This window comes from Convolutriloba macropyga, chromosome 4 (genome assembly GCF_964194025.1).
Source record: "Convolutriloba macropyga chromosome 4, txConMacr16.3, whole genome shotgun sequence".
Classification (NCBI taxonomy): domain Eukaryota; kingdom Metazoa; phylum Xenacoelomorpha; order Acoela; family Convolutidae; genus Convolutriloba; species Convolutriloba macropyga.
The window spans coordinates 67,466,221-67,479,387 of NC_134471.1; the positions used below are offsets into that span (position 1 = coordinate 67,466,221).

At 36.2% G+C, this 13,167-nt stretch overlaps 2 protein-coding genes across 3 annotated transcripts in view; both read left to right on the forward strand.

The window, feature by feature from the left end:
* The window catches only part of LOC142338620 (neural cell adhesion molecule 2-like), a 63,900-nt gene extending 57,892 nt beyond the window's left edge, over positions 1 to 6,008 (forward strand). For both annotated transcript variants that reach the window (XM_075388456.1, XM_075388457.1), the window contains 4 exons: positions 1,844 to 1,977; positions 2,805 to 2,970; positions 4,887 to 5,003; positions 5,768 to 6,008. In XM_075388456.1, coding sequence (XP_075244571.1) covers positions 1,844 to 1,977; positions 2,805 to 2,970; positions 4,887 to 5,003; positions 5,768 to 5,946 — 596 coding nt within the window. In that variant the 3' untranslated portion in view covers positions 5,947 to 6,008. The remainder of the gene's footprint in view (positions 1 to 1,843; positions 1,978 to 2,804; positions 2,971 to 4,886; positions 5,004 to 5,767) is intronic.
* Positions 1 to 13,167, forward strand: part of LOC142337845 (centrin-3-like) — a 447,449-nt gene that overhangs the window by 175,440 nt on the left and 258,842 nt on the right. The gene's annotated exons all lie outside the window — the stretch shown is intronic.

Consider the following 13,167-nt stretch of genomic DNA (forward strand, 5'->3'; position numbering starts at 1 on the left):
AGCTAATATAAGAACCAGCGCAAAGCATTGAAAATAAATGTAGTCTGAAAACCAGCAATTTCGAATAGCCAAATATCAGGGCAGGAAAAGCGAGTGTTATAATCGGTTTAGTGCTACAACATACTTTTTCCCATTCCGGCAAAATTTTGATTTTATAGTTTTGACCAGAACTTGAATAGCCATCAGCAAGATTGAGAGGAAGTTTTCAAAAAAATAAAACGTAATTCGCAAACAAAAATGAGTTTCAAAAAACAACTACTTAAATTCGTTGTAAAAATGATTCTTTGATCCCTGCAAAGCTGAGTTTGTAAGTTTTTTTCGAAATTTTTGAAAGTACTAAGAAAATGCATCTTCTGACTTCAATTCTCATTAGAAAAAGATGTTCCTAAACATAGTAAGTGTCGTGAACAAATTTGTCATGAAGAGATATGGAAGCTATTGTAATGCCAAATATATAGTCGTGCATCGTCTACACTCAAATGAAAATTATGAACAGCATTTTAAAAGAATTTTTGTCTTTTTTTTAGAAGTTTTCAGTCTTCACGTTGCCTTTCGGCAACGTAGTGATATCATATTGATTTTTCAACAACAATCGACTGAACTGCTTCATCAAGTTTTTTCATCATAGGTTTCTTTCAAAAAATAGATCACAGATAAATTTTTTTCACTACTTTCCCGCCCCAGAAAAAAGATCCTGTAATCAAACCAGGCCATGCATCATTAAAGTTACATAATCTGGCGGAGCTCCTATTTGAGATATTCCACAATACAATAATATTTGTTCAGTTGGCTGAGAACAGTAACGCTAGATTTCCCGTTTTCCAATCAGAAAAGGTTTTCAGTTTTTTGAAGTTGATTATTTCATTCTAAAAAATTTGACAGCGAGGTATCTTTTTCTTCTGCGCTTTTTTCTTCCATACTCTCTCACTCGTTTTTACAAAGATCGATAAATCTATACGGCTTCCAAATTTTGTCTTATTAAGAGTTTTTGTAACTTTGTGTACTCGCATTGAGTGAAATTTATAGATCAAAAAAATCAGGCAAAGGTCAGTTTTAGCAAAGTTAGTTTCATGTGAACAGTCTAGTATTGATTTTTTTCATCACAGAGGATGAACTCGTCCAATTATTTTGCAGCTGTCACTCGACTGCTTTGAATGAAACCGTTTTTTCAAGCCAATATAGCTTTTGACAACAACCGTTGCCAGAAACATCTTTTGGCACTCAGCAATTCTAGTTTTTTCAAACTTTATCGCAACGAGTTGAAATTTGGTGCAGAGTTCATATTTTAGCCAAAATCTGAAACTTAGAAGGCTACTCACCTTAAATTATTTATTAAATTTCGTTAGTTCAACAAAGTTGCCAGAAAAATTTTTTTATACCGCAATGCCTACGCATCTGAATGGGGTGAAATTTGTAAGATTTGTGGTTTTAGCGGTAAAATTTCACCGCATTTGCCTAAATTCTTACAAAAAAAACTTTCGTGCACGCGTTCGAACAGCTAACACTTGTCACTTGCTTCTATAATATATATTTTCAATTGAAGTCAGATTCACTTCATTTTATGGAGAATGGAGCTGTAATTTTTAATGGCCAAATGACTTAAGATGTGTGGTTTTAAGCAGTGAAATTTCTAAAAGCGAAAATTCTTACAACCGTTTACCGCATTAACCGCAATTCTTACATTTTTCAGCAATTTTTAGTGCTGACACATCGATCCGGTAGTAAAAATGAAAAATTTTAACAGATTGAGCTTTGATAAGAGCTAATAAACCCTTACAAAACTAGTGAGACACAAATGGAAAACATCAGAATAATAATATTTTACCATCATATACTTGTTTAGGTTTAGCCGATGCTCCGAAGATTATCAGTCCTGGGAAGAGTGTGAGGAGTACAGAGTACACAATAGTGTGGAGGTCACCCTCCATACCCGTGAACAAATATCTCATACGTGTCAGAAGAGCGCAATCTAATCAGGTTCTCTTAAATGAGCTACTATCTGATTCAGAGTTTGCAACAATGAATCTGCTGTGAAAACTCCCCGAGTCGAAAACAAAAGTTAATCTTGTAAGATCTTGCAAGATTCTTGCAAGAATCTTACAAGACGTTGTTAAATCTTACAAGATTCTCACAAAATTCTTACAAGAATAACTCTGTCTTGCAAGATCTTGCAAGAATAACTCTGTCTTGTAAGATCTTGCAAGAATAACTCTGTCTTGCAAGATCTTGCAAGAATAACTCTGTCTTGTAAGATCTTGCAAGAATAACTCTGTCTTGCAAGATCTTGCAAGAATAACTCTGTCTTGTAAGATCTTATAAGATTAACTTTTTTGCTAGAATCTTGCAAGATCTTACAAGATTAACTTCTGTTTTCGACTGGGGTCATTTGCAGTGATTTGTACCCTGATTCAGGACTGAATTTGAACTGAACAGAGAAGTTCGGAATTTTCAGAGAACTCATGATTAAACTTAAGTAAGACCACATCTTGAGTACTATAAATTAACTAAACTGCACCCTTTCAAACTATGAAAATTTCTTCGATATAGTTTTGAAATGTGGAAAATTTGGCTAACTATTCCCTCTCCAACGCGCTATATCCAAAAAAGTTTGTTGAAATTGTAATTTTTGCTAACTTATTCTGTTTAACAAGATTTTTTCAAAGATACTTTTAAGGAAAATGAATACTTAATTATTCATTTCTAACTGTCGGACGTACTTTTAAAAAAAAGAAAAACGATGTTTTTTTTGAAAAGAAAATGAAATGTTTAGATTTGAACTAATCAAACTCAATTTACTATTTCAGAATGAATCAAATGAATCAGTGGAAAATATCCTAAACGAAAGGAGCAATCATTCCAATTCAACAGGACCTGATAATACTATTGCAAAGAGTCCATTAGATGGTTGGTTAGAAGAGGTCATCTATGTTGGAGACAGAAAGAGCCGAACTGTCTCTTACGTCATCACAGGCTAGTTGTGAACAAATCTAATCCTAATCATAGTTATTGTCTCTTAATTACTGTCTTAAATTTTTACTCTTTGTTTTTTGTTAAATAGTACAGAAAAATTTTCAATTTTTTAGCTGAAACAGAAATTTGGCAGCATTTTTCTCGACATCATTTTCCTTGTTTGCTTACTTTTTCGTACCCCTTAAGTCGAACCCCCCTCCCCCAGCTAGTATTTATTAGTTGAAGAACATTGTATTCAATTATGCAGCATGTGTGATCTGCAAAAAATACTGCAAAATGTCCACCTGAACTCTTCTCTTTCTTAGCCCTAACGATTTTTAGATACCTCATTGAGACCTGAAGTTTGACTAAAAATATGAAATTAAAATCCGTCGTCAAAATCCTATTTAGATAATATCGGTGATTTTTGACGCTTTTCTTATCAACCCGCCTACCACAATCGTTCACGACGGCCTCCTTAAACACCCATACAATTTTCAGGCGCCAAGCTGGGAAAACAATTTAATTTCTGCTAATTAAATCACAGAGCAACTCAATTCATTTTGCCGCCTTCATAAATAAATCATAAAAGAACTATTACTCCCTCATTTTTACTTGTTGTTTAGGATTTGAGACAAACTTTTGAATACTGAGACAAAGCTGAATAACTTTTCTGATCAAAGCGAATGGCATCAAGGTTTCCAAAATGCTTTTAACTAGATAATCTCATGCTGAATTATTTAACTTCTTTGTAAATATCAACTGTAACGCTTCATCAATGAAACCTGCTGATTTATTTGAACTTCTTTTTAAATATCAACTGTAACGCTTCATCAATGAAACCTGCTGAATTACTTTAACTTCTTTGTAAATACCAACTGTAAATAATAGCATCTGAATTTATTATTTAAAAGCCTAAAAACTAGATAATCTCGGTTTAATTTTTAATAATAAAAAAAATTAATTATTGTGATTTTACGCATTTATAATGGTGTATACATAAAGCAGACCATTATCATTGCGAAAGCGCATTAGTTTTTCAGATGGGAATGAAAAAAAATTATGGTTTGAGGAAGGAAAGTTTTTACTATACTGCTTTTTTGGGGAAGTGTGCATTATATCTATTTTTTGATTTGAAACTTTTGTGAGGTAATGGAAGTCAAGTCAAGATTGGCCAGACTATTTTTTATCTGTAATTTTTGTCAAACTTGAGAAAATTACCACGCATATATATTCACAGAGGCAGAAGTTTCAAAATTTAGCTTCGGCGCCCTGCCCCCAGCAATAAAACCTTTTTTGGTTCTATTCTGTTTCCGCTCCAGAGTTTTTATGCTCCCAATTGCAACTTTTGCGTTGTTATATTGCAAGCCCTAGTCGATTTAGGATGTTAATCTTGCAAGAAACAAGATTTTCTTGCAAGATCTTGCAAGATTAACAAAATTTTGCAAGACATTCTTGCAAGATCTGTTTGGAGCCAGAGAAAGAGCGTTTTTCTTGAAAAAAAATAAAACATTAAAAAGCTCAGATGGATGTCACTGGAGGCTTTGAGAGACGTTTATCAGGGCCTAAGAAACTAGCCACAGTCATTAAAAGCTATATTGTTCACAAAACTTATCAAAAAAAGGCAACATCATAGAACGATTCAATAAAGGCAGGCTTTTCGATGTTAATCTTGCAAGATCTTGCAAGCTTAACATCCTCTTGCAAGATCTTGCAAGATTAACATCCTCTTGCAAGATCTTGCAAGTTTAACAGTATTTTGCAAGAATCTTGCAAGATCTTGCAAGATTAACATCCTTCCTGGACTAGAGAGGTAAGAAAAGCATGTGCTCAAACTCTGTTCGACTTTGTTAAATACGGTACTAGTTTTCTGTTTAAAAATTTCAAATTATTGAAAGATTGGGCCTTAAAATTTACTTTGCGTTTGTTTCCTTCAGATCTGCAGCCTGGCGTCAGTTACGAGATAGAGGTGGCAGGTGTGAACAAATACGGGACAGGGGAATCTTCGTCTGTCAAAGTACTTACCATGCCTTCGAATAACGACCAGAAAAGAGGTATAATGAGAGTATTTTTATCACGCCGGGATTCATTTCTTAATAAAACGATTTAAGGAAATATACCGAACTAAATGATATGATCAGATACATTAAAAAATAATAGCAATTGCTAAGAAAAGCTTGATAACCCTACCGGAAGCCAAAATAAGCAATCGACACAAAAATATATAGGAGATTAAATATTTGATCAATTTGGTTCTTATTTTGAAATATTTAATAATCAGCTCAATTTTTTTTCTAAAAAACTTTATTCAGTAATAAGCCCAGCCGGCGCGTATTACAACTGTCAAACCGGCTTTCGCAATTTTATAAGTGATATCAGTTTTGTAAATTTGTAAGTAATTTGTTAATCCTAGAAACAAGTGATTCTAGGAGTTCGATTCAAAAATATCTATGAGTTTGCAAACTATGTTCTAGAAGAATCTCAAAAGCAGAAAGTATCTCAAAAATTTTGCTTTCAGACACTTAGTCTTAATGGACCATGTTGCTTTACAGGATTCAAGAAAATTATAGTTCAACTTTCCCAAAGTTTTTTGTAATATCTTAGAAGAGAACCGTCGATTGCCAATATTCTTGTGAGATCGCGTAACATAACCGCGAGTGCCATGATATGAATTCAGTTCTGTAGTCTTACTTCATTTTCGGTTTATTAAGATATCTGGTAAGAATTATTAAGATTAATTTTGTCATTTATTAACTTATTTTACTTTTTTTTCGATTTCTTTTAGAAGATTTCATTTAAAACCTTGTTTTTGTTTCAGATATGATAGACAATTACAATTCAGCCATGAAAGTTGCCAGTGGCTCTCGTGGACTGGGAATAGCCGAAGTTAAATTGAACAGTGACATATCCCGCCTTAGCCCTCTAGCCAGCACCCCTCTCGGCCTGCTCTCCTTCACAATACTACTTCACTGTGCCTTAATATCAACTGCAAACTAATGCTAAAAACAGCCACAACAACATCTTACTACTTGTAGACAAATTTAAATTTATAATTCGTATTTTGTAATTCAAGATTGTTCACATTTTTTAAAAAAATTTCTCAGAAGAAACCGGCGTCATTTTCACTTTTGCCATTTGAGTACGGATTCATATTTGTTTAATTTTAACTTGAACTGTTCAAAATTTAGAACTCAGACGACGACTTAGACGACGATTTAGAACTCATCAATCATAGATCAAGTAGTTTATAGGCATTTTCTTCACTACAAATTTTCTTTTAAAGCAGTTGACAATGTTTATGTTTCATCCTTTTTGAGACAAGGTAACAAGTGATGTAATCTTTGTCTTTCGAAAAACAGAAGACAAAAAAAGAAAGCAGGCAAATTTGCTACTATTACTAAAATTCAATATAAACAACTTGTGCGTGACCAAAACCCCTTGAACTAATATTACGATATTTTTGGCAACAGTCTAAACTTCGGTAAATTTATTGTCGTGCATAGAGAACCTATTGATCTAAATTCACCATCAACACTCGATATTTTTAATGATTAATTAGCTCACGTTCTGCAGTCTCAAAGAATAATGGCTTCAAGTTACAGATTGGCATCATCAGCTCTTATTTTATAAGAGATGATTAACCAGAATTACTTTAAATTGTAGAGGTTTTATCCTAGAAAAAAAGAGACAAAAATAGGCAAAAAAACCTCAAAAGCTACAAAGCAATCTCCAAAAGATCCAATATCGTCGTAAAATTGACGACATCTGCTTCAATTAAAATGCGTCAAATGTTTTCTTTGAAAATGAAGCGTTATAAGATATCGTTGTTCCGACCCCACTTGTGGGAAAAGGAACTATATACTCAAATGGGTTTTTTTCGGACAATTTTGGCCGATCGATATATTCATGGAAGAGAAATATGAGTGGAACCATTAAAAAACTCGTCCATCGTAGAGTTCGGAATTAATAAGATTTTTTTTTTGAATTTCGTGTTTTTCGAGGCGTTATCGAGGCTCGAAATTTTGTGTGAAGACGTGATGTCTGGCATTATATTGTTCACTTTTCTGCTCAAATTAAGTTTTTCCTATAAACATATCCAATCAAAATTACATTTTTTGCTATAAATGAAATTGTCTTGTATTTCTAACAGAAAAAGGCCATAAAATAGTTGTTTTTGTCTCATTCAAAAGTTTACTATAAAAAGTTGATTTCTATTTGAGAGCTGATAGTTTCAAAACTTTTCATATCATTTTAAAAATTTCTTAAAGTCACTACTTAGAGACTAACAGCTTTTCAAAACCAGGGTTCTGTTCATGACAAACCTAATTTACAGTCAAATGATGTCTAATGAACAAAGAAATATTATTAAGGAATCGCTTATTTTTTATGGTTCTGGCTCTGAGTTTTCCTAATTTTGATTGAATTTTTGATTTTCTTTTTGAGATTTTAATAAAACTTTTAAGCCCTATGACATAGACGCGTTGACTAAAAAAATAGGTAGGATTCCTGAAGATCCGTGAGCGAAACTATATAGTAATTTGAGTGGACAACTAACGGCAATTAGGTCTTTCGAAAAAATAATTTTTAATAATTAACCGATCTTAATTTTGTTTCTGTGAAATTAAGTCAATCTCACTACTGACAGGACCCCTTTGTCTCTATTGCAACCAAACGAATCTGGTTAGCGGTTTTATTTTCTAACTGTTGTCTTTATGACTTGGATGCTGTGATACCCGATGGTATACTTATTCATTTTATTTAATCATTGCAGTAAAAATTATTCGATGCCTTAAATTAGTTCAATTACTTTCACCTTCATTAAATTGTTCAATTTGTTTACCTTATTATTTCATTCCGTTGTCTGATAGTTTCCCGCTTCGTGATCAGACATGTCTGATCACATATTCACGTTGTGCCCAAGTGGCTCCAATCTGTTTAATTCATTCCTCTCAATTTATGCAATTCAATTCAGTTTACAAAACTGCTTCTTGTTCTCCCGCTCCGCAAGTAAGCGAAACAAAAGTTAAAGTAGATCTCGCTCCGCGAATCACTCATAAACATTCCGTCTGCATACTCGCAACGCGAATCACCACAGCAAAATAGTAAAGTACGACATGGTGCAGTCAGCAACGAAAAGAACGCCTCTTGGAATCGACCCCTTCTGGGACAAACCGACACCGGACCCACCACTTCGCTGGGAGAAGTGGAGAGTTCAATACAAATTAGCGCTCTTAGCCAAAGAGAATATCATCTTGGACACGCTACTCGGCCCGAAGCCTGAAATGGTGGAGCTACCCTTGGAACCCATCTATGAAGAGACGATTGTGGGTGCATCTGCACAATCAGAGAGGGAAAGGAACGCGCGCAACGCGCAACAAAAGATGAATTGGCAAAACAAATGCCAAAGACTCATCGAGATAGGCATAATGTGTGGTGACAAACCGTGGTCGTTGGCGGACCGAAAATCAGTATCTCTTCTCTACTTGAGTATTGGAATAGAGGGACGCCGTATCTTGAATTGTAAGAACCCGCATATTATGATAGATACACTATCAACTCTTAATTTCTGGAAAATCGTAGAAGAGGCATTCATCCGCCCGCGTAACATAACATTTGATAGACACGTTTTTCTGATCACAAAACAACTCTTGGGGGAAACTGTCGAACACTTCTACGGTAAATTAAAAGAACTGGCAGAAAACTGCGACTTTGAGAACAAAGAAGAAACCCTGATACGCGATGTGTTTATCACAAACCTGAGCGACCCTGAGATTCAAAAAGAGCTACTAAAACAAACTGTGGAACCGCGTCAAGCATTGGAATTGGCAATCAACATGGAACTCGGAATGCGAAATCAACACCAAATTCAACAACATAACAAAATTGTTGTCCCGGCGAACGTAAATGCCGTACAGTTCAACAACAATCCACGAAGACCGTATTGGCAGAACAACAATAACAATGCTACAAGACAGAACAATAGATCAACACTCAACTGTTCTAATTGTGGTTGAGTTTGGCTCCCAAATCATCGCGAAAAATGCATCGCAAAAGGAAAGACGTGCAACAATTGCGGATTATTAAACCACTTTGCGAAAGTCTGCCGCAAACAACAAAGGACCATCAACCCAAAACCACAAGATCTCAAGAAAAAGATGGTTCGGGTAGTGGAAGAAGACCCACACCCAGAGGATTCAGTAAACTTTGTTCAACCACCAAAACTCTATGAATCTGATTACAGCAGTGGCGAAGAGGACAACACAGTGGCCATGATTGATTCCACAGTAGAGAAAGTTGAACCCCTCAATATGCCACTCAAGATTGGAAACACTAATACAACTCTACTCGTGGACTCCGGGAGTGCATGCAGTATATTGCACCATTCACTCGCGTCGCAAGTAGTTCAGAACAGCCCACGCGCTTTCTGGATCCACGAATCATCACCAGCACAACTACGAAACTTCTCTAACGAGCCAATACAGGTACTGGGAAAAATCCAAGCTCCGATCACAAGCAAAGGATGGGTATGCAGCACAGCAATCTTCACTGTTGTCGCTGACGGTTTAAAGTCCTTAATAGGTCGTGATTTGTTCGACCAACTTGGGCTTGCAGTAACGCAATCAACACTTCCAAAAGGTAATTCTGTCAATAGCATTGCGTCCTCGGAATTTAAAGAGCAAATAGCCACAAAATTTTCTGGGTTGGTATCACGCATCGGACGATCAAAAAGTCATGTAGCAAAATCTAAGTTTCACAAGAACTTCCAAGCTAGACATCAAAAAGGTAGACGAATTCCTATCAATCTCCAAGACAAAGTTAATACAGAACTTCGAAAATTATTAGCCGAAAAACACATCATAGAACTGTCGAGTTGCCCAGATAATTATTTCATTTCACCTATTGTGGTGACTGTTAAAAAAGACCAAACAATAAAGCTTGCATTGGATTCAAAAGTTTTGAATAAAGCTATCCACAAAAACAAATATCAAATGCCGAATATTGATACGCTCATTGAATCAATTTCTCAACAAATAAGCGCTCCCGCCTCGCAAAACACAACTTATTTTTCTACAATCGATCTGAAATACGCTTACAGTCAATTGAATTTAGATGTTAATACAGCTAATCATTGCAACTTTAACATAATTAGTGGTGATATGACAAGCACGTATAGATTTCAAACAGGATTTTATGGACTTACAGACATGCCAGCAGAATTCCAAAAAGCTATGGATTATACTTTAATTGGATTGGAAAATACATATTGCTTTTTGGATGATATCTTAATTGTTAGCAAAGGGTCTCTGAATAATCACAAAAATTACGTCATGAAGTGTTTACAACGTTTAGATGATGAAAACCTTAGGATAAATTTACCTAAATGTCACTTTGGAAAATTGGAAATTGACTGGCTTGGGTATCATATATCACAAGAGGGTATCTCGCCTCTCGAATCTAAGACTGCGGCAATTTTGGCTCTCGATGCACCGAAAACATTAAAGAAACTCCGTTCATTTCTGGGATCCGTTCATTATATTGGGAAATTCATCCCAAACTTAGCCCAAATAAGCCACCCCCTTCGTCCGCTATTGAGAAAGTCTTCCAAATTCATTTGGACGACTGAATGTGAAAATTGTTTCCAAGAAATAAAAACCCGCATAGCGAATGCTACTGCTAATAGTCACTACAACCCGCAACTCGAAACACGCGTGAAATGCGACGCAACTCGGTCAGGTCTTGGTGCGGCACTCGAACAACTAACTGTAGATGGGTGGAAACCGATTGCGTTCGCGTCTAGATTTTTAAACTCATGCGAGGAGCGCTATAGCGTGAACGAACTTGAACTTTTGGGTGTAGTCTGGTCCACAGAATATTTCAACAATTATCTGTATGGAAAACAATTTAAAGTAATTACTGATCACAGAGCACTTCTCTCAATTATGAAAGAACACCGATCTAATAAATCCTACAACAGTAGATTAACCCGATGGGTAGATCGTCTTCTTCCTTTTCAATTTGATATTGAACACCTTCCTGGGGCCAAAATGGGCTTAGTAGATTATATTTCTCGCAATCCTTCTCATAAAGCTAAAAAGGTCTCCATATACGATGAAGAATTTATAGTCGCAAAGTTGAAACTAATCTCGAATTCAATTAACACATTAGAATTAAAAACAGAACACCCCACATCACGTTTACACCAGTTACTAACAAATCATACACTCGATCTGCAAAACACACCTAAAATTGAGACACATATTTCCGCAAACGAATTTACACCTAAATTTGAGTCCTTTAATAGCTCAATAAATTCAATTAGCACACGCGCTACGCGAGTACGCGAACATGTATTTAGTCATTCACTCGCTCCGCGAAATCATACCTCAAATAGTAGTCTCCAATTAAACAATTTAAAATATGCACCACTCGCGTCTCAAAATCCACTTAGCACTCCTCTCGCTCTGCAAAATACCAGCAATAACAAACAATTAATCCAAATTAGGAATAAAGTGGCATGCGCGCAGCACAAGCATCAAATTACTCAATTACAAATCCCGCCAATCGAATCACATTCCGAAAATAAGTCAAAAAGTCACCACCCAGAATTCAAATCAGTGCTTTTTGCCCCTTGTCGATCTAGAATTCAGTTGCATTCTCCTACTCTTCAAAACTCAACTAAAAGATCACCCATAATTAAAGATATAAATTTAATAGCCAACAGTATGCCGTCAAAGAAAAGAATAACCAGAGTGCGATTCAACGATGCATCCCGCGCAGCGGATCAACCATCCACTAGTGAAAACGTTACGCGCACCGCGAGTACGCGATCAACTTCAACCTCTACACCCCGCTCAGCAAATCAACGCCCGCAAAACATTAGCATTCCGCCGACAACAAGCATGGCACACAACATAACCCCAACATCCCCTACCCATTCTTCAAATGCTAGTACCCCGTTAACGCCGAGCCCGCACGTCCCCACGTTTGATTATATAGTGTCAAAAATATTCATTAAAACGCTAATCGCTTCTCTCACTAGTAAAGATGCCGTCCTAAAAGAAGTCAGGGATTGTATACTGACAAACAACGAAGCTCGATTAAAAGCCATCAACCCGTATATACATTCATACTGGAGGGACCTTCACGTGCGTTCGGGGTGCGTATGCATAGATGAGAAGGTAGCCATCCCCAACGTACTTCGCGAAGCACTCACAGACGATATTCATGCCAGTCATCCAGGTACATGGGGCATGATTTGTATGGCAACACATTGCTGGTGGCCTTACATGCATCGGGAACTAATAGTCAAGGCCACTGAGTGCAAACCATGCACAGCAATTGGTAAGAATCTAAAATCCATAATTCCCGCTAAGCAATTTACTCCTCATATACCATGTGTTGAACCTAATCAAGAAATTCAAATTGATTTTGGGGGACCAATTTTTGATGAAAAGAACAATGAAGTATATTTTTTGGCAGCAATCGATCGTTTTTCTAAATATCCAACTGCATATATGTATGAAAAAGCTAATGGACCAAACGTTCTGAAATTTCTGGACATGTACATCGAAACTCACGGAATTCCAAGATCTATTCGTTTAGACCAAGCTAAATGTTTAATTGGACATCAAGTAAAGACTTTTTGCAATGAAAACAACATTGAAATTATTGAAGCGCCTGTGAATGATCACCGTGCTATTGGGTTGGTGGAACGATTAATTCAAACAATTAAGAATAGACTTGCATGTATCAAAGAAGAGAAATTAGCTGCACACGCCTTTCATGTAAAGCATGCCTTAAAGATAATCATTCACCAATTGCGAATATGTAAACAAAGAACAACAAAGATCTCGCCCTTCGAAGCACATTTTGGGAGAAAACCTAATACCCCGCTAAGCGTGATTGCAACTAAACCGAATTTGATGAATTTGTCATATAAGGGTATCATAAATCACTATTTAGACGAAGAAACAGTGATGCCGGAGGAAATATTGCCTGATGACAAATGGATAAGTGGATACAGAAGTGACATAGAAGTTGAAAAGGGCATGACACGCGCCACAACGGAAGCAAATGCAAGAGAGAGAGCAAGCACGGATGGCGAATCCAGATTTCTGAAAACGAAAGCAATCCGCCCCATTCCCCTAAAGGAAAGATCGGTAGAGCTAAACTTGGCTCGCAAAATCCACGGCAAAAGACGATCCAAGAAGAAACTTG